The sequence below is a fragment of the Podarcis liolepis genome, assembly GCF_965112155.1.
Source record: "Podarcis liolepis genome assembly, chromosome: 5".
In the NCBI taxonomy this organism is placed as follows: Eukaryota; Metazoa; Chordata; class Lepidosauria; order Squamata; family Lacertidae; genus Podarcis; species Podarcis liolepis.
In genome coordinates, this window is record NC_139556.1 from 34,605,281 (window position 1) to 34,623,286 (window position 18,006).

Genomic DNA, 18,006 nt, shown 5'->3' on the forward strand with positions numbered 1-18,006 from the left:
CAGTAAAAAGGTAAAGGTACCCCTGGGCCAGTCGTGTCCGACTCTAGGGTTGTGTGCCCATCTCACTTAAGAGGCCGGGGGCCAGCGCTGTCCAGAGACACTTCCGGGTCACGTGGCCAGCGTGACAAAGCTGCATCTGGCGAGCCAGCGCAGCTCACGGAAACGCCGTTTACCTTCCTGCCGGTAAGCGGTCCCTATTTATCTACTTGCACCCGGGGGTGCTTTCGAACTGCTAGGTTGGCAGGCGCTGGGACCGAGCAGCGGGAGCGCACCCCGCCGCGGGGATTCGAACCGCCGAACATGCGATCGGCAAGTCCTAGGCGCTGAGGCTTTTACCCACAGCGCCACCCGCGTCCCTATAGCCTGTTTTCTGTAAAATTAAAGGGGTAGAAAGAATCTAAATCTGATGGCTGGATAGCTCAGTTGGTTAGAGCGTGGTGCTAATGCTAAGGTTGCTGGTTCGAACCCCGTATGGGGCAGCTGCATCTTCCTGCATTGCAGGCGGTTGGACTAGACGATCCTCAGGGCCCCTTCCAACTCTACAATTCTATGAAAAGACAAACGTTTACTCAAGGATAGCATGCTTAACTAAACCATTAAAAATTTCTGGAGAATATTTAGAAAAAAATATTAAATAAACCTGCGTATGATTTAATTCATTTTCAACAAATTCAAGAGTAGTTTAAGTCTACTTGCACCACCTGTGGGATGATGGCAGAATCGCAGAGTTGGAGGGGAGGGACCTCTGAGGGTCTTCTAGTCCAGCCTTCTGCAAGGCAGAAACCTCACTGATGCAGCCATGATAGGCTGCCATCCAGCCTCTCCCATAAGAGAGGAAAGGCAGCCAGTTAAATCTCCTTCCCCCTTGACTTAACCCATTTGTGACACAAGGAACAAGAAGGCTGTAAGGGCATGGCAAATATATGTGCTTTTTTTTTACTCCTGAGTAAAAAATTCCTGCGTTGCAGGGGGTTGGACTAGATGACCCCCGGGGGTCCCACCCAACTCCACAATCCTATGAAATCACGGCTTTGTGCCGCGGCGAGCTTCGCTTTACTTGGGAGGCTCTCTCCTTAGCCCCGCCCCCGCCCTTGAGCAGGCAAACCAACCAACCAACCAGCTCCCGATCCTGCCAGGAAATGTTCCTGCTGAGCCGCAAGCAGCCAATCGCGGAGGACGTCCGCAGCACGAGCTGCTGCAGCCAACCGCAGCTCGCTTGCCCGAGCAGAGCGGCCAATAGGAGCGGGATCTTTGCCCCACCTGACCTTGCTCGCTCGGCTCCGTTCTGATTCCGGCTGCGGCCGCTGACTCGCGCGCTTTCGAAACCTTAGGACTTTGCCCCCTCGAGCTGCGCCGGGCAGAGCCCTGTTTACGCAGGGCGCACAGGAGACGGGGATCTCCGTGAGTTTTGCACCTGCTCTTTCCAGCTAAGCGAACAGATCCCAGGGGTGTGTGGGGATCATCCCGGGGCAGTCCCCACGTGCCTCCTTCGCCCGAGTTCTCTTGCACAACTTCGAAGCTTCGCCCTCCCTCTGCAAGACTCTGATCCCCCTCCTAAGCTGCTCTTACTTCTTGCACCATGCCGAGTGGATTTCTCTCCCGGTGCTGCTAAGGAAACGCGTTCTTCCTCCCCGCAATGGCCGAGGCTCTGCGGTTGATAGCAGAGAAAGCTGGCTGTGTCGTCCGTGTTTCTCACGCGCGCGGATCTGTGCCCCAAGGACCCTGGAGTGGCAGCGGCGTCCTTTTGACGCCGGACCCGGCCATTGTCCTCTGCCATGGCTCCGTCTTCTCTCCTTTCCTCCTGCCAGCCGAGCACCAAAACTGGGCCCAGAGCCGATTTCTGCTCCCTGATAGCTTCCCCCCGGACATCCAGATCCAAGTGCTTAGGCCAGCAGAATGCAGCCTTAAAGCTCCCAATAGGAGCTGGCTAGGTGGAGATCTGGCGGGGAACACCCCAGCCTTGAAATTCAACCCACTTTCAAATTGGCACGAGACACCCAGCGGCCTCCGCTGCCACAAGGCCGAACTCATCATGATGCTCCCCTGTGTGCCATTCCAGGATGCTTTCTCCAAACTCTTCAACTCCACTGAACAGTGGCGTTTTGGCACAGAGATGGAGGTTGAAGAGGAATCCAGCGCCCCGGAAGACGAGGCGCGTTCCCTGCCCTGGTTTGCCCTGCTGAGGATCGTGGATGGCAATTCCCATGGTGTGGGCGGGGTGAGCTGCGTGGCGGCCGAAACACTGAGGAAGGGAGACCCAGTCTTTGCCTGTGGCTCCCCGTTTGGCTCCTTTTGCCCGGACATCTTCATGAACACCCTCAGCAAAGGGATCGTGAGCAACACATCCGGAGAAAGCAACGCCCTAATCCTGACTGACGCTCGCTGTTTGCCCGGCACCGAAGGGGGCGGCGTCTATGCGCTATCAGAAACTGGCCTTCACTTGGTCGGGATAATCGTAGCTCCGCTTTGCTGGAAATCCAGCGAATGGGTTGGTCTAACTCTGGTTTGTGCCGTCAACAGTATTCTACATTGCATCCAGAGCGCCCTTCCTGGGCCTCACCGGGCTCTGAAAACGTGGCTGAACCCCTTGGAACTTGTGTCCAAGTCTCATGGAAAGATGGTGGCCAGAGACGGACCACATCAGCAAATGCTGGCTGCTGTGGTTCTGGTGGAACGGGGCCTCACCTGGGGATCTGGCGTGATCGTCAACTCAAGACTGGTGTTGACCTGTCGACACGTGGCCAACGGCACAACAAGTGTCTGCGTTAGGTTGCAGCCCAGCCACGGAAAGTATGTTTGGATTCTCGCCTGTATTGAGAGATGCTGAGGTCCAGTTCTGTTTGCTTTGCTGCATCTTCTAGTCTCTGCAAGATTTGACACTTGAGCATTCAAACCTGTGGTGCTCAGGCAACAGGGTAGACCTGGGTTTCTTAATGGGCTGGAGCCACAGGGGTGAGCAGTCTAGGTATATGCCAGATGTTGATCTTGTAGAGAAGCAAATCACATAGCACCTAGAATCCCCATTCAGTGCACTATATTAGAAATTGAGAAACCATCACCTGTGAATTGGAAAGAGATAATAAACTTGAGTGTCAATACAGTGGACACTTCCTTTACAAAGGAATTCTCTTTGCTTCATATTTTTACAGAGCCACGCGGGGCACTTTTTGTGTGCCCATAACGCCGATGCTTTCATACATGGCTAAGTCATATTTCCAGCAGTGTGCATCTTCCAAGTACAGTGGTACCTTGGGTTAAGAACTTAATTTGTTCTGGATGTCTATTCTTAAGCTGAAACTGTTCTTAACCTGAAGCACCACTTTAGCTAATGGGGCCTCCTGCTGCTGCTGCTGCTGTGCTGTCGCTGCACGATTTCTGTTCTCATCCTGAAGCAAAGTTCTTAACCCAAGGTAATATTTCTGGGTTAGCGGAGTCTGTAACCTGAAGCGTCTGTAACCTGAAGCGTCTGTAACCCGAGGTACCACTGTATATGCACTCTGGGGAGTCAGGATTGTCCATGTTGTGGGAAATGTATGTTTGCCACTAGGTAAGTTGACTATTTCTGAATGTGCAGATCAACCCACATGTGGTTAACTCAGTGAGACTTGTTTCTAACACACTTCACAGGGCATCATGAAAAACATAGTGGCATGGCTCTCATTTATGTTGACAGTGCTTATTTAAGAGACCTTCCCAAAGGATTGCATCATCTTAATAGTTAGGCCAGTTGAGCAATGCCAGAAATCCTGGCTTATTGCAAGTATCTGTATCTGCTGTCTCCCTAACGCTTCCTTCTGTTTGCTCCTAGGAGTTCTGCAGCTAAAGGGAAAGTGGTGTTTGCTACCAAGGACTCTTCTCCCTATGATGTGGCACTGGTAGAATTAGAAGATGACCTGCCCACTTCCACAGAGCCCGCCCTGGCGTCAGAGTTTTACAAAGGTGAGAACCGGACACTCCGCCCATCTCCTTTGGGTCACTGCCCATTGGGTCTTGTGGTTTTATTGTGGGGAATAAGCCGCCAAAGGCCATATAACATTCTGCCTACTAAATCATTTTGATATGGGCTGTTCTATTGAAAGTGGTATTAAAAAAAAATCTTGCTAGACTCCTTCCCCTGAGTAACCTCTGTTGAGCAAGTACAAATTCTAAGCTTTGAAACCATTTTGGGGTGTGAATATGTCCCCATTGTGCCTCCCCCCCTCCCACACAGGGATAGCTGGGATAGCTCAGTCAGTAGAGCACGAGACTCTTAATGTCACGGTCGTGGGTTTGAGCCCTACAGTGGGCAAAAGATTCCCACATTTTAACGGGTTAAGACTACGTGGCCCTTGTGGTCCCTTCCATCTCTACAATTCTATGATTCTGTAATTCTGTGAATAGTTGAATTAGATGGTGGATTCAGTTCAAGTGACCAAAATCAATCAATCAATCAATCTTTATTATGGTCCAGAGACCCAACAAATCGTTACAAAGCAATGCACAATTCAGACAGTCTACCTCCAGGTTAAACAAGCATTTTGTTCAGACTTAAAGATAGGGATCATTGGTTCTTGCATGCTATAGTAGTCCCAATCTTTAAGAGAGGCCACCCAAATGTACCCTCCAGTTATAGGCCAATTAACCTGCTTTCAATAATTGGGAAGCTCTATGCCCGTTTCCTCAGTAGCAAACTGACAACTTTTCTAAATGAACATAATATACTATCTGAAGCCCAGGCAGCCTGGGCGAGAACCATTCAACATCAGACCACTGTCTAATGTTGCCCTTCCTAGCCAAGAAGTATACCAGGCCTCTACAGGGTAAACTCTTCGTGGCCTTCATGGATCTGAAATCAGCGTTCGATTCCATCCCCAGATCCCAGCTATGGTCCGAATTAAATCTGACCAAAATAAATACAATATGTTGCCTGTGGTACTTCATTCATTTTTTATTAAATGTTATTCAATTAATTATTAAATTAAACTCTGATTTGCAATATAATGCTCCTGTTTTGGGAAGTCTAGGAAGTCACTGGAAATAGAATGGAAAGAGATTTAGTCTAATGTTGCACCATGGATCACGGTCTCCAAGGAAGATGGGGATGAAGTGTTGATGGCAAGTCTCTTGCTGGCTTCCGTTGTGGCTTGCTTCTGAGCTCTCCTGGAGTTATTGTTGAGGGTTCTTGTGGGATTTTGTCTTGTTTCTCCCCACTGGGAACTGTGCATCTCAGAACTGCTTCTCACATTGCAAAGAAACAGGAGAACGGAAAGCACAAACAGCAACTTCCGTTAGGTGGTAAGGGCGATTTGTGGGTCTTCTTCCTTGGAGAGACTTGGGAGCTTTGCCATCTCTCTGTGATACACAAACTGGACTTTTCGTGCAGTTTTTCATTGCTTTGGTTTGTTCTCTTCATGCAGGAGAAGATGTGAGTATCGTTGGTTTCGGCGTCTTTGGCCAGGCCTGCGGCCCATCAGTAACATCTGGGATCCTGTCAGCAGTCATCACTGTGGGAGATGAGCCTGTGATGCTTCAGGCAACCTGTGCAGTTCATGGTGGCTCCAGCGGGGGAGCCCTCTTCTCCACGCACAGTGGGAAACTCCTAGGTACAGCCTCTTTCTCCTTGTTCCTTGCTCTCCCATGATCTCACTATGTAGGCGTAGGGATTGGTGCAAGTATGGAATCCTGTAATCTCATGCTTGCTGCTGTGAGGAAAGCAAGTTCCTAGTCCTTAGTGTGCAATGAGCTGGGTTAAGCGTGGAAGCAGTACTTGGTGAAATCTTGTTCAAGGCTGCTAGCATTTAAACAAAATTGGTCTTCAACACTGTCTCTGTGTATGTGGGATGGATTTCTGCTAGTGGAGAACCTTCCTCTCTTCCCACTTACAGCCCTCACCCACCCTCAAAATCTTCTCTGGAGTGTGGGGGGACTAGTAGATTTTGGGGGGAACATCATGGTGGCTGCAAGGCGAGGAGGGTGGAGCGAAATCCCACCACCCAATTTTAGAGAATTTCCCATGCAGCCCCATACAATGCATCTCCTCACTGTTGAGGGGGCGCCTTCTAACCCTCTGCAGAGGGTTTTAGGAAGGGGAAGAGAAAGATGTGAGCTCACACAACCCTTTTTACATGCCCAGCAGGTTAAAAGCAGCAGTTCAATAGGCCGATTGCCCACAAAAAGGAAATGTCTTTGGGTAGTGGAGACCAGGGAATTGGACTGGGCCAAATGGGTCTCTCGTGGTTCTTTACCCCAATGATGCATGCCTGGGTATGGCGTGATTCATAATCCTCATTTGTCTTTGCCAAGCCAAAGTACATTACACAACTTTTTCACGCACATGCACTGAGCCTTTGATAATTGGTTGTGTGTAGCAACGCTCTTGATAGGTTTTTATTCTTGCCAACCGTATCTGATCACGGAGGCAGGTTTGTTGTGGGTTGATTTTATCTCTCGATTGCAACCATGTGCAATCGAGAGGTTGCAGCTCTGCAGGATGAAGCTCTTTTATTCCTCTGAATTATGAAATCCCCTTTTTTAATAACAGACTCTAGTTGCAAAAGATTTCCTCAAGGTCCTCTCCACCCGCTTCCTTGCTCAAATACTTGTTTTAGTCTGAGTTTAAGTAGCCACTTCTTTGCAATTTGATTTTGGGTTCTCCAGATGTTTGGGAATACCTAATGTTTTTCCCCCAACGGCAGGTATCGTTGCCAGCAACACGAGGGATAACAGCATAGGAGTGACGTACCCTCACCTGAACTTCAGCATTCCCATCACTGTTCTGCAGCCGGCCCTCTTGGAGTACCTTCATAGCAGAAGCCTGCGTGGCTTCCGAGAACTAGACAGGGTGAGCCACAAGATCCAGGTTGTGTGGAGACTCCAAAGAGAGCCTGTGGAGGGACCGCTCAGCAAGCTCTGAAGAACTTCAGAAGAGAGAAGAAAAACATTGTTTATCCATGCCCTGGTTGAGCTATAGCTAGATCAGGGCGGTCCAACTTCTCAGACGAGGTAGGCCGCAAAAAGTGCTTGTAGGCCACACATTGCCTTGTCATGCCGGTGAGGGGAGAAAGGCCTAAATTTGACATACACCCCCCTCCGGCCCTCATGTTGCCTTCCCAAAGCTGGCTAAACAAGGCGTCAGAGTCCTAGAGCCCTTCCATCTCCTTCCCAAAGCTTGGAAAGGGATAACTAGGCTTTGGGAAGGAGGAGGGAGAACTCTAGGTACCTGTCAGAGACCTCAGGCCTCCTTCCCAAAGCCCAGTGCCTCCTGACCTGGCTTTGGGAAGGCAGTGTGAGAACCGAAGGGGGCGGCAAAAGGCATCGAGGGCCACATGCGGCCCTTAGGCCTATATTATTGGGCCAATGAACCATGCTTATGGGTGGGCTTGAAATCAGCTTTCCTTGGCTGATTTCAGTAGGGCTGAACCTTTTGCCCTCGTTTCCCATCATGTACCTCGCTGTGTCCTTCGCTTCTCCAAATCTCACTCGAGCATCAAAATGCCCCCTGTTTCTCTTGAGCTCATCTCTGCCTGGTCTTCCTTGCTGGGGGACTCTCTCCTGCAAACCCCTGTGTGCTGTTTCCACCTGTCTTCTGTCAGTTCTTTTTCTAAACCCACCTTTTCTGTAGACTTCGCTCGGCAGTTGTCCTCTGTGCCCCCCTGGGAAGGTGGTTGTTAAGACTCCAGCTCCCATCAGCCGCAGTCAGCATGTCAAGGATCCAGTGATCAAGGATGATGGGAGTTAGCTTGGCAACATCTGGTGGTGGTGGGGTTTCCCCTCCCTGTCTTGCCACTTCTCACAAAAAAAACCCTACGTTCTTTCTCTCACACACGTACAGAATCACAGATTTTGAACACATCTGCATTTGCTTATATGTATCCCCTGATACCCTTTCCCTTTCCTTTGTTGCCTTTATGCATGGATGAAATTTCTACTGTAAGCTCCTGGAGGTTGCCTAGATTTTGATTATATAAATAAACGATAACATAACTACAGTCCTAGCATTCTATATGAAGCTGTTGTTGTTGTTTAGTCGTTTAGTCGTGTCCGACTCTTCGTGACCCCATGGACCAGAGCACGCCAGGCACTCCTGTCTTCCACTGCCTCCCGCAGTTTGGTCAAACTCATGCTGGTAGCTTCGAGAACACTGTCCAACCACCTCGTCCTCTGTCGTCCCCTCCTCCTTGTGCCCTCCATCTTTCCCAACATCAGGGTCTTTTCCAGGGAGTCTTCTCTTCTCATGAGGTGGCCAAAGTATTGGAGCCTCAGCTTCAGGATCTGTCCTTCTAGTGAGCACGCAGGGCTGATTTCCTGAAGAATGGATAGGTTTGATCTTCTTGCAGTCCATTGGACTCTCAAGAGTCTCCTCTGGCACCATAATTCAAAAATACGAAGCGATATGACATCTTTTATTAGTTGGTTGTAGTGCCCCTGCTTGCCACCAAGTGGTGCCACTGTTCCAAACTGTTCCACTATCCAAATGTAGATAGACTGTGTTCTAGCCGGGTCTGGTGTTTTGTTTTTTTCCCCATTTCAGTTTGCTGAAATTGCTTTTTAAGTTTTCAGTCAATAACCTTTTATGCAGAAGTTGTTTGCCGCTGTCTCTTGTGTGCGAAACGAAATGAGCTTATTTCAGCGGCTCCCTCTTGCCCGTTCTCTCTGGATCGTTCATTCGTCGCAGAATTGAGTATTTAGGAGGAACGTAGATAATGGTTCTTTTTTCTCAACAAGCCCAGTGCTTAGCCACAGAGAAGAGCTGCGCTTTTAGAGGCCCTGACTGTGCCCAGGGAGATGAGTTCTCTTTCCATGATGGCAATGTTCTCCCTTCTCTGACGGGGCCCGTGTTGCTTCTGAATGCCAGCGGCTGGGAATTGGGGGTGGAGAGAAAGTCTGCTTGCCCTCAGGTGCTTTTTTAAGGCTCCCCATAAGCATCTGCTTGGGCCCCGTGAGAACTGTGTGCTCAGCTAGAGACCGGATCCATCAGAGCTGCTCTTATTTTCCACTTGTGCTTTCCTGGACAAAGTAAACAAAAAACAAACTCTGCAAGCCCTGCTTGTATTCTCAGCACGAGATTGCAAGTGCTGCAATAATAGAACAGTAGCCCATGTAGTGCTCGAGGGGACTCATGGGTGCTCATGTCCGCTTCTTAAAAATAGACGATAAAGGGCAACGCTGCTCTCCACTTCTCGGCAAAAGATGGACTCAAACCATTCTTCTCTTTTTCCTTTCCTCTTCCTTGGGGATGAAATGGACCAGGCCAGCAGGGCAGTCTTAGTTCATTTCATTCCTCTGTCGACTCAGAAGAGGCCAGGAAAAAGATTGCAATTTATGGAAGCAGGCATTCTGTGCTGTGTTATGTTCATTCAGTTTCCAGTGCTGAAACTGAACAAACAGTTGTTTGGAGGGGCAAGGAAGTTGTGCTGCATAATTATTTTTCTGAACACAGCTTGCGCAGTATACATCTTGCTGTTGAGTGTGTTCAAGCCACGCTATGAATTTCTAATAGATATGGTGTAGAGCAGGGGAATGAACTTTTACTGCTGGCTTCAGAGCGTCTCCCCTGCTCACCTGTAGGAAAAGTTCACAGCCAGCGCAGTGAACCCCACTTTGCATCTGACAGGCTGAGATCCCCTGAATTTCTGGCTTGGAGGGGCTTTGACAAATAAGTGGTATAGCTTCATAGAATCCATTGATCTGGGGAGCTCATATGAGCAAAGTCCTAGGGATGGGAGATGGCATGTGTCATACCCATTTATCTCCCAGTCTCCTTGAGACAAATGTCCACACAAGGAGCTCCACCGCTGCTGAAGAAAATGAAGACTTCTCGAATGGTCTTGCCAGCAAGTATAGCTCCTTCTCCCTCGAGCCATAAATATCTCTTGCTGCAGCCAATTCTTCCAGACACAGAGCAGAAGAAAAATACTGTGTGTTCTTAAAAGGATGAGAGTTTTTTAACCACTTGAAGTTGTGAAGGGAGGGGAAGAGGCCAGCATTGAAATCTATGTGGCTCCTGCTAGGAAGAAGAAGAAGAGTTTGGATTTGATATCCCGCTTTATCACTACCCGAAGGAGTCTCAAAGCGGCTAACATTCTCCTCTCCCTTCCTCCCCCACCACAAACACTCTGTGAGGTGAGTGGGGCTGAGAGACTTCAGAGAAGTGTGACTGGCCCAAGGTCACCCAGCAGTTGCCTGTGGAGGAGTTGGTGGTCCTCACCGCCTCTTGAGGGAGAAAATTCTGCTCTTGTTCTGTAAAATTGTAAATAGGATTGTGATAGGCAGCAAGGAAGGCAATTAAGAATCACTTGGTGGACCCTAGCAATGTTGTCATTCAACGGAGTGGGCCTCATCTAGATTCATAAACAGAGGCAGAGTTAGATCATAGAACCGTAGGGTTGGAAAGGACCCTGAGGATCATCTAAGTCCTACCCCCTGCAATATGCAGCTGTCCCATGCGGGGATCGAACCTGCAATCTTGGCGCGATCAGCACCATCTCTAACCAACTGAGCTGTCCAGGCTTATGCCTGTTACCCCTTCCTTGTGGATTCTGCTTTGCACACCACCACCTGTGTTTTTCTGGAACCAGTCACACATTAAAATCTTGTTTTATGCATCAAGGCCTGGATCAAAGCCGGAATACTATCCTGATCTTTTATTTTGAAGAACTGAATGTTGGATGTGTTAGGATATTTCCGTTCCACCTTAAAAGGGAGCAGGCTTTTGTAAGCAACAGAGTCTGCGCATGTCCTATTCACAGGATGTTTATGCTTGCTGTTTTTTCCTTTCGTTTTCGCAGTCGGCTCAGACACGCTGACAGAATGGACGTGTTTTCTTTTGTTCTGTTAAATGCTAAATAAAGTCTGTAAATTATGCTCTTCTGCTCTTCTGTGATGCAAGCTTTCGGCTGCGTTTCTGCTGATAAAGAGGGTGCTCCAGCCTAGGAATGTGGCTAAGAATTTCCAAAGGCTTTGTGCCCCTAACTGTTGGATCTGCATGAGTACGGGAGGCCGATGGACGTCCAGAACTCCGGCTTGGGGGCTCATGATGGACACTATCTCCCTGGCAGTTTCCCAACAACAAGGTTTCGGGCCCAGATTCACGGCACCTACAGGAGAGTAAAGCTGCAACAGACTGCGTTTGAGGTATGTTGTGGGAAAAGCGAAAGAAAGAAGGGACGCTTTTCTTTGATCTCCGGCAAGGCAGATTAATTGGCCTGGGAGCCGAGCCAGAAAGGCTCCATGATTAATGGGCTGCCAAGATAAGGAGTCTTTGAATGCATAAGACTCACGGCTACTGCCAAAAGCTGAAATGGAGTTTTTCCAAGCTTCTGGAGATGCTCAGTCCCTTAAGTTGGATGGGCAGAATTATGAACCCTGGGCAAAATGGTGTGAGAGTTTACTGCGTCAGTTTGGGGTGTGGCATGTTGTTTCTGAAACCCCCCCAGTTCCTCTGACAGAGAGATGGAAAGGCCAGAATTCGAAAGCGATTGACATAATAGTCCTATCCGTATCTCTTGAGGAAATTAAGACGCTGGCTGGCAACACCACTGCACGTGCAATGTGGTATGCTTTGTTGAAAGCTCACAAGCCAATAATCCCAGCCCAGAGTTTGACTGCATCAGAGGTCCTAGCTGTTTCCCAGAATGCGAGTGAATCCAGGGATGCTGAGGGCACCGGTTGCAAGCTGCAGGGGGAGCTGACCGTCACGTCATCCCAGGCAGCATTCCAGCCTCCAGGGGGAGCCAAGGAATCGGCAGCTGAGAGCTCTGTTTCTCATGGGAACCAAGGCCATCGCCTTTGCAGAGGCCGGAAAGGCAAAGGTAAACAGATGCCTGCAGATGGCCAGGAGCAGAGGGAGGGTGAAGAGCCCGCGCAAGGGGATAACAAAGCGATGTTTGCTGGCACAGCTTCACCAAAGGCTAAAGGCACGTCTGCTGACAAGAAGCAGGGGGGTGAGCTGCAAAAGCCCACGCCAGTGGAAAGCAAGGTTATGCTTGCTGGCACTGCTTCACCAAAGGCTAAAGGCACGTCTGGTGGCCAGGAGCAGCAGGGGGGCAAGCTGCAAAAGCCCAGACCGCTGGAAAACAAGGGTTTGCTTGCTGTAAAGACTGCTCCAACAGCCAAAGGCAGGTTTATTGTGGACTCAGGTGCCAGCCGCCACGTTTCCAAGGACAGGCATCTCTTTATCTCCTTCAAGCCCCAGGAAGGTGAGATCCACCTGGCTGATGGAAGGACGTTGCAAATTGCTGGAGAAGGGACTGTGAAACTTGCAAGTCTGCACACTACCATCAGTAATGTACTTTTTGTTCCAGGAGCTGCGAGCAACTTGTTGAGTGTCCCACAGCTTACTGGGCGTGGTTTTCAGATTTCCTTCAAGAGGAGCGTCTGTGTCATCAGTAAAGGCAAAGAGGACTATTTGATGGAAAGTTTATGGATGGTTTGTTCCATATAACTTATGAGGACACTGCTGTTGTATCTAATGCTGATTCTTGTTGTGTTGCACAAACTAACAAAGTTCTTCATGCAGGTTGCATTCATGATGCGCATCGAAGGTTTTGTCACCTCTCTTGGAAGGCACTGGCCAAGATGCCAGAGGTGGTTGAAGGTTTGAACATCAAACCCTGTAAATTTCACATGAAATGTGTATCTTGTGCAGAGAACAAGGTGAAGGTTGCTCCAAAAGGCAAGGAGTCTAGCAGGCAGGCTTCCAAACCCTACCAGCTAGTGCATGCGGACCTGGTTGGTCCACTAGCGCCCTCTTTAGGAGGAGCAAGGTACTTCATGATTCTGATTGATTCTTTTTCCAGGTACATTCATGTGTATTTGCTCGAACAGAAATCGCAAGCGTTTCCGAAGTTTAAGGAATTCTGTGCTTGGTTGGAGAATGTGCACAGTAAACGTATTTCTTGTTTGTTTACTGATCGGGGCGGGGAGTTTACTTCTCAGCAGTTTGAAGCTTTCCTGACTGAGAAGGGAATCCAGCATGACATGTCAACGCCCAGATCGCCATGGATGAATGGGCTTGCGGAGAGAGCAAATCAAACATTGCTGCAAGGAATCAAAACCTTGTTGCATGATGCCAATCTCCCTGATAAGTTTTGGGGGGAGGCTTTGGGGAATTTGGTTTACACCGTTAATCGCAGATTGTCATCACCCATTGGTTGTACCCCCTATGAGAAGATGTTTGGCAAGAAACCCAACACCAAACACATGAGAATTTTTGGTTCGGACATGTGGGTACGCACACAACAAACCAACAAGCTTGGGAAGCGTGGGGCACATGGTTTGTTCATGGGGTACGAAAAAGGTGCATACAGGGTGTGGATGACTGACTCTAAGTCCATTAAGTTCACAAGGAGTGTTGAGTACAATCCTAAGTGGGGGGAAAATGTGGGAATTTTCCAGTGTTACCCAGAGGAGGTTGAAGGTGATGTCAAGCAAGCAGCTAAAGCTGAGGAAGCTGCTGAGGATGATGATGAGGATGATGAGGATGATCAGAGTTCGGATTCCAGTTCAGTGGGCGGCGCTGCTGCTGATGTCAGTGAAAGTGATGACACAGCAGACTACCAGAGCGCAAAGGCCTCAGTCAGACCATCTGATGCGTCTGACAATGAACTGGAAGAACCACTGTTCACCATTGGCCACTTTTCTCCTAAGAAAGAGGAGATGAGTCCAGAAGACTTGCGTCTAGTACGCAGATCTGAAAGGGCGACCAAAGGCAGACCTCCAAAGAGGTATGCTGATGAGTTTGCTAAGACAGCAACTGCTGTTCTTAGTAGCTCAGAGAAGGTATGGGGAACCTTCAAGCTTCAAAGAGGTTCAGGAGTTAACCTCTAAAGATGCTGAGCCTTGGCTTAATGCCATGAAGGCTGAAGTTGATTCCTTGAACAGGAACCAAACTTGGGAATTGGTACCGGTAGTCCCAGGAATGAGACTGGTTGGCAGCAAATGGGTCTTCAAGGCCAAAACAGACCAGAATGGCAAGGTAGTCAGACACAAAGCCAGATTGGTTGCCAGAGGTTTTTCACAGGTACCAGGACAGGATTACCACGAGACCTACTCACCCACAGTCAAATATGAGAGCATTCGGCTGATGCTCAAGGTCGCTGCGGAGGAGAAACTGCATGTTACCCATCATGACATTAATACAGCTTTTTTGTACGGGATTTTGGGGGAGGAGCTGTTCATGCTTCCACCTGATGGGATGCAGATACAGAAAGGAATGGTCTGTAAACTGCGGAAATCCTTATATGGTCTCAAGCAGAGTGCCAGGTGTTGGAACACAAAACTCACTGAGACATTGCTTTCTCTAGGTTTTCACCAGGGCAAAGCTGATCCATGTGTGTTTGTCAAGGAGGAGGGGCAAAACAAACTGTATTGTTTATGTTTTGTTGATGATCTTCTGATGTTTTGGAAGAATCAGGCTTTTTACCAAAGCACCCTAGCTCAGCTGAAGGAGCACTTTGACATGAAGGATCTTGGTGAGGTATCCAACTATCTTTCTCTGCAGGTGGAGAAGGACCAAGCAGGTAATTTTCTGGTACACCAAACACAGAAAATTGCTGATGTGTTAACCAGGTTGAATTTGGTTGATGCAAACCCAGCAGACACACCGATGGTGACGGGTTACCAGGTAGACAGTACTGCTGAAGCGTTTTCTGACACAACGCTGTACAGATGCATTCTAGGCAAGCTGAATTTCATTGCCAGATGTTCAAGACCTGACATAGCTGTAAGCTGTAATCTGCTTAGCAGACATGCCAACAATCCTACGGTTCAGGATTGGAAAGCTCTGAAGCGCATAGCCCGCTATTTGAAAGGGACTATGCACTACAGGCTGAGGTTCACCAGTCAGAAGACTGGAGGTCTTGAAATCTTTGCTGATGCAAGTTTTGGAAGTGACACCACGGATGGTACAAGCACTTCTGGAGTATGCTACATGTACAACCACTGCCTGTTTGACTGGTTGTGCAAGAAGCAGACAACAGTGAGCCTAAGTTCCTGTGAAGCAGAACTCAATGCTCTGTCATTTTCACTCATGGATTGTGAATGGTTGATGCAACTGTTTAAGGACATCAGGGTGTCTGTGAAATGTCCTATACAAGTGTATCAAGACAATAGATCTTGTTTGGCTTTGCTGAACTCCGAGAGTTGCAAGCAGAGAACCAAGTACTTGCAGATTAAGCTACATCGTGCAAGAGAGTGTATTCAGAAAGGACTGATTCGGGTGTCCTACATGGCAGGAAATGAAATTCCGGCTGATCTGTTGTCTAAGGTTGTTAACAAAGAACAACTTAAGATTTATGTACAAAGGTTGCAATTGGGTGAACCACAGGTACGACAGGTTACACGGAAAGGGGGAGGATGTTAGGATATTTCCGTTCCACCTTAAAAGGGAGCAGGCTTTTGTAAGCAACAGAGTCTGCGCATGTCCTATTCACAGGATGTTTATGCTTGCTGTTTTTTCCTTTCGTTTTCGCAGTCGGCTCAGACACGCTGACAGAATGGACGTGTTTTCTTTTGTTCTGTTAAACGCTAAATAAAGTCTGTAAATTATGCTCTTCTGCTCTTCTGTGATGCAAGCTTTCGGCTGCGTTTCTGCTGATAAAGAGGGTGCTCCAGCCTAGGAATGTGGCTAAGAATTTCCAAAGGCTTTGTGCCCCTAACTGTTGGATCTGCATGAGTACGGGAGGCCGATGGACGTCCAGAACTCCGGCTTGGGGGCTCATGATGGACACTATCTCCCTGGCAGTTTCCCAACAGGATGTTTTCCTCGTCTGAGGAATGACTTCTCATTGTAAAAGCAGTGAGTGGACACTAACTTTGGAACATGCGTACAATGCAATAGGCGCCACACAGGTGAGCAGTACAGTCCTATACACTCAAAGGTAAACCCCACCGAGTCCATTGGGGCTTGCTCCCAAGCATGTATTATTGTATGCGACTGCAGCTGAAGAAGACCATTCGAACATTCCTTCCAAAAACATCCTTTGTCATTCACAGAATTTTGGTTGCCAGTTGTCCTGTTCCCCGCTGCCTATGGGAAGCCCCCAAGCAGGACTGGAGGAGAATAGCCTCCTCCTGCCCATGTTCCTCGCCTAGTATTTGCAAGCGTGCTACTTCAGATCATGGAGGAAATGCAGGGGGGGGCCTTGACAAGCACCCAGGAGTAGTAGCCTTATCCTCCGTTCATCTGTCTTATCCAGGGTTTCCCAAACTTGGGTCTCCCGCTGTTTTTTGGACTACAGTTCCCATCATCCCTAGCTAGCAGGGTCAGTGGTCAGGGATGATGGGAGTTGTGGTCCAAAAAACCATTGGGAGACCCAAGTTTGGGAAACCCTGGTCTAATCCCTTCCTAAATGGATGGGTTTGTGCTCCCAAATTCCATAGGGCTGAATGAACGGTGTCCTTCAACGAAAGGAAAATGCGTATTTCCCCCAGTCCTGTACAACATTTTTTTTTTCTCCAAGGAGAAAGGGGCTTGGCTCAGCACAGTGTAAATCCTGCAAGGAAGAGCAAGTGTAAAAAGGCTTCTCAAACGGCTTAATGCAAGGCAGCATTGCATCACCGCACTTTGCAAACCATAACTGCTGATTTTGTTACACATCTGATCTGTACGATGTGCAGCTTCATTTGCAAAGGGAGCGCCTTGCTGGAGGGCCAGTTTGCACACAGCTTGTGGATAATTGTGGACTGAAGCCCCCAGGGACCTTCTCGTTGGTTGAGCTGGACCTACTCTTAATGCCCTCCCTTTTGCCTTTTACTGCTTCTCCTGCCACGGAAGCCATCAGAAAGCAGCCCTGCCAAGTTCCTAAATTGTGGGGTAAGCTGTGACTTCCGCTCGCACGCACTAGGGGGCAGTGTGGTCCTTCGGCAGCTCCGCTCTGCCTGCCTCCAATCTCAGCCTATGCCAGCAGCAGCCTATAGAGCTGCAGAGTGTTCATTTTGTGCAAATGGTGTGATCAAAGCGCAACATGGGGCTGCTGCTCTTTTGCCGGCTCTTAACAGCCACGTGATGGGCAGCAGCCCCACGTTTTCTTTTTCCTGGGGTGGAATCCCAATTGCCTGGCCCACTTTGATTTCTGCAGAGGCCATAGGGGTTGTTTCAACGTTGGTGTGAGTTTCTGGAGTTCTCCTTCCTCTGGCTTCATCCCCCGCTTGCTGGCGTGAGATTTGATACATGGAATCGTAAGAGCTCAAAAGGGTTCTTTGGGATCAAAGGACAAGCACCCTGTTTTGCTTTCAGACCAGGGCTAGCTCTGGGCTTGTTAAGTATAAAACCCATGTACTAGCACAGTCACTCAATAAATATTGGAAGAGTGAGAGTAACGAGGATGTTGCAAGTAGCATGTGGTGCAATTCTAGGCATGTCTACTCGGGAGTCCCATCGCCTTCCGTGGGGCTGCCTGCCAAACAGGTGTATTGCAACCTGTCTGTCTCACCTGTTAAACACAGGAGGGTGTGGCGCTGCAATCCCTGCAGTCCAAGAATGCCCTCTTCTTGTGTGGTCTGATAGGCTTCTTCTGGTGACTGAAGAGTTATGCTTCTCCATTGCCTTGCCCATCGTGATGTCCCATTATTATTATTATTATTATTATTATTATTATTATTATTATTCCCCACCCATTTGGCTGGGTTTCCCCAGCCACTCTGGACAGCACCCAACAGAATATTAAAAACATGATAAAACTTCAAACATTAAAAACTTCCCTAAACAGGGCTGCCTTCCGACGTCTTTAAAAAGTCAGGTAGTTGTTTATTTTCTTGACATCTGGTGGGAGAGTGTTCTGCAGAGTGGGTGCCACTGCCGAGAAGGCCCTCTGACTGGTTCCCTGTAACCTCACTTCTCACAGGGAGGGAACTGCCAGGAGGCCCTCAGAGCTGGAGCTGAACGATGGGGGTGTCAAAAGAGCAAAGAGGCTTTTGCTTAGCTAATTAATGGAAGTGGAGGGATCTTCTTAAAGAACAAAAACTGTTAATTTTTTAAAAACAAAGTTGAGATAGAGAGAAAAGAGCCCAGATTCCAGCCTTTCATTC

At 48.7% G+C, this 18,006-nt stretch overlaps 1 protein-coding gene across 1 annotated transcript; it reads left to right on the forward strand.

Moving 5' to 3' along the window:
• The first annotated feature begins 1,273 nt into the window (after nucleotides 1-1,273).
• Nucleotides 1,274-7,967, forward strand: TYSND1 (trypsin like peroxisomal matrix peptidase 1). The gene is made up of 4 exons (XM_083503103.1): nucleotides 1,274-2,790; nucleotides 3,809-3,939; nucleotides 5,397-5,582; nucleotides 6,675-7,967. Exons 1-4 carry the CDS (start codon nucleotides 1,637-1,639, stop codon nucleotides 6,890-6,892), a joined length of 1,689 nt encoding a protein of 562 aa, XP_083359229.1. The 5' UTR covers nucleotides 1,274-1,636; the 3' UTR covers nucleotides 6,893-7,967.
• Nucleotides 7,968-18,006: the final 10,039 nt, after the last annotated feature.

Coding starts and splice junctions, on each gene's coding strand:
- TYSND1 (XM_083503103.1), top strand. CDS start 1,637: ATGGCCGAGGCTCTGCGGTTGATAGCAGAGAAAGCTGGCTGTGTCGTC. Junction 3,940..5,396: donor GGCGTCAGAGTTTTACAAAG/GTGAGAACCGGA, acceptor CTCTTCATGCAG/GAGAAGATGTGAGTATCGTT. Junction 5,583..6,674: donor GCACAGTGGGAAACTCCTAG/GTACAGCCTCTT, acceptor CCCCAACGGCAG/GTATCGTTGCCAGCAACACG.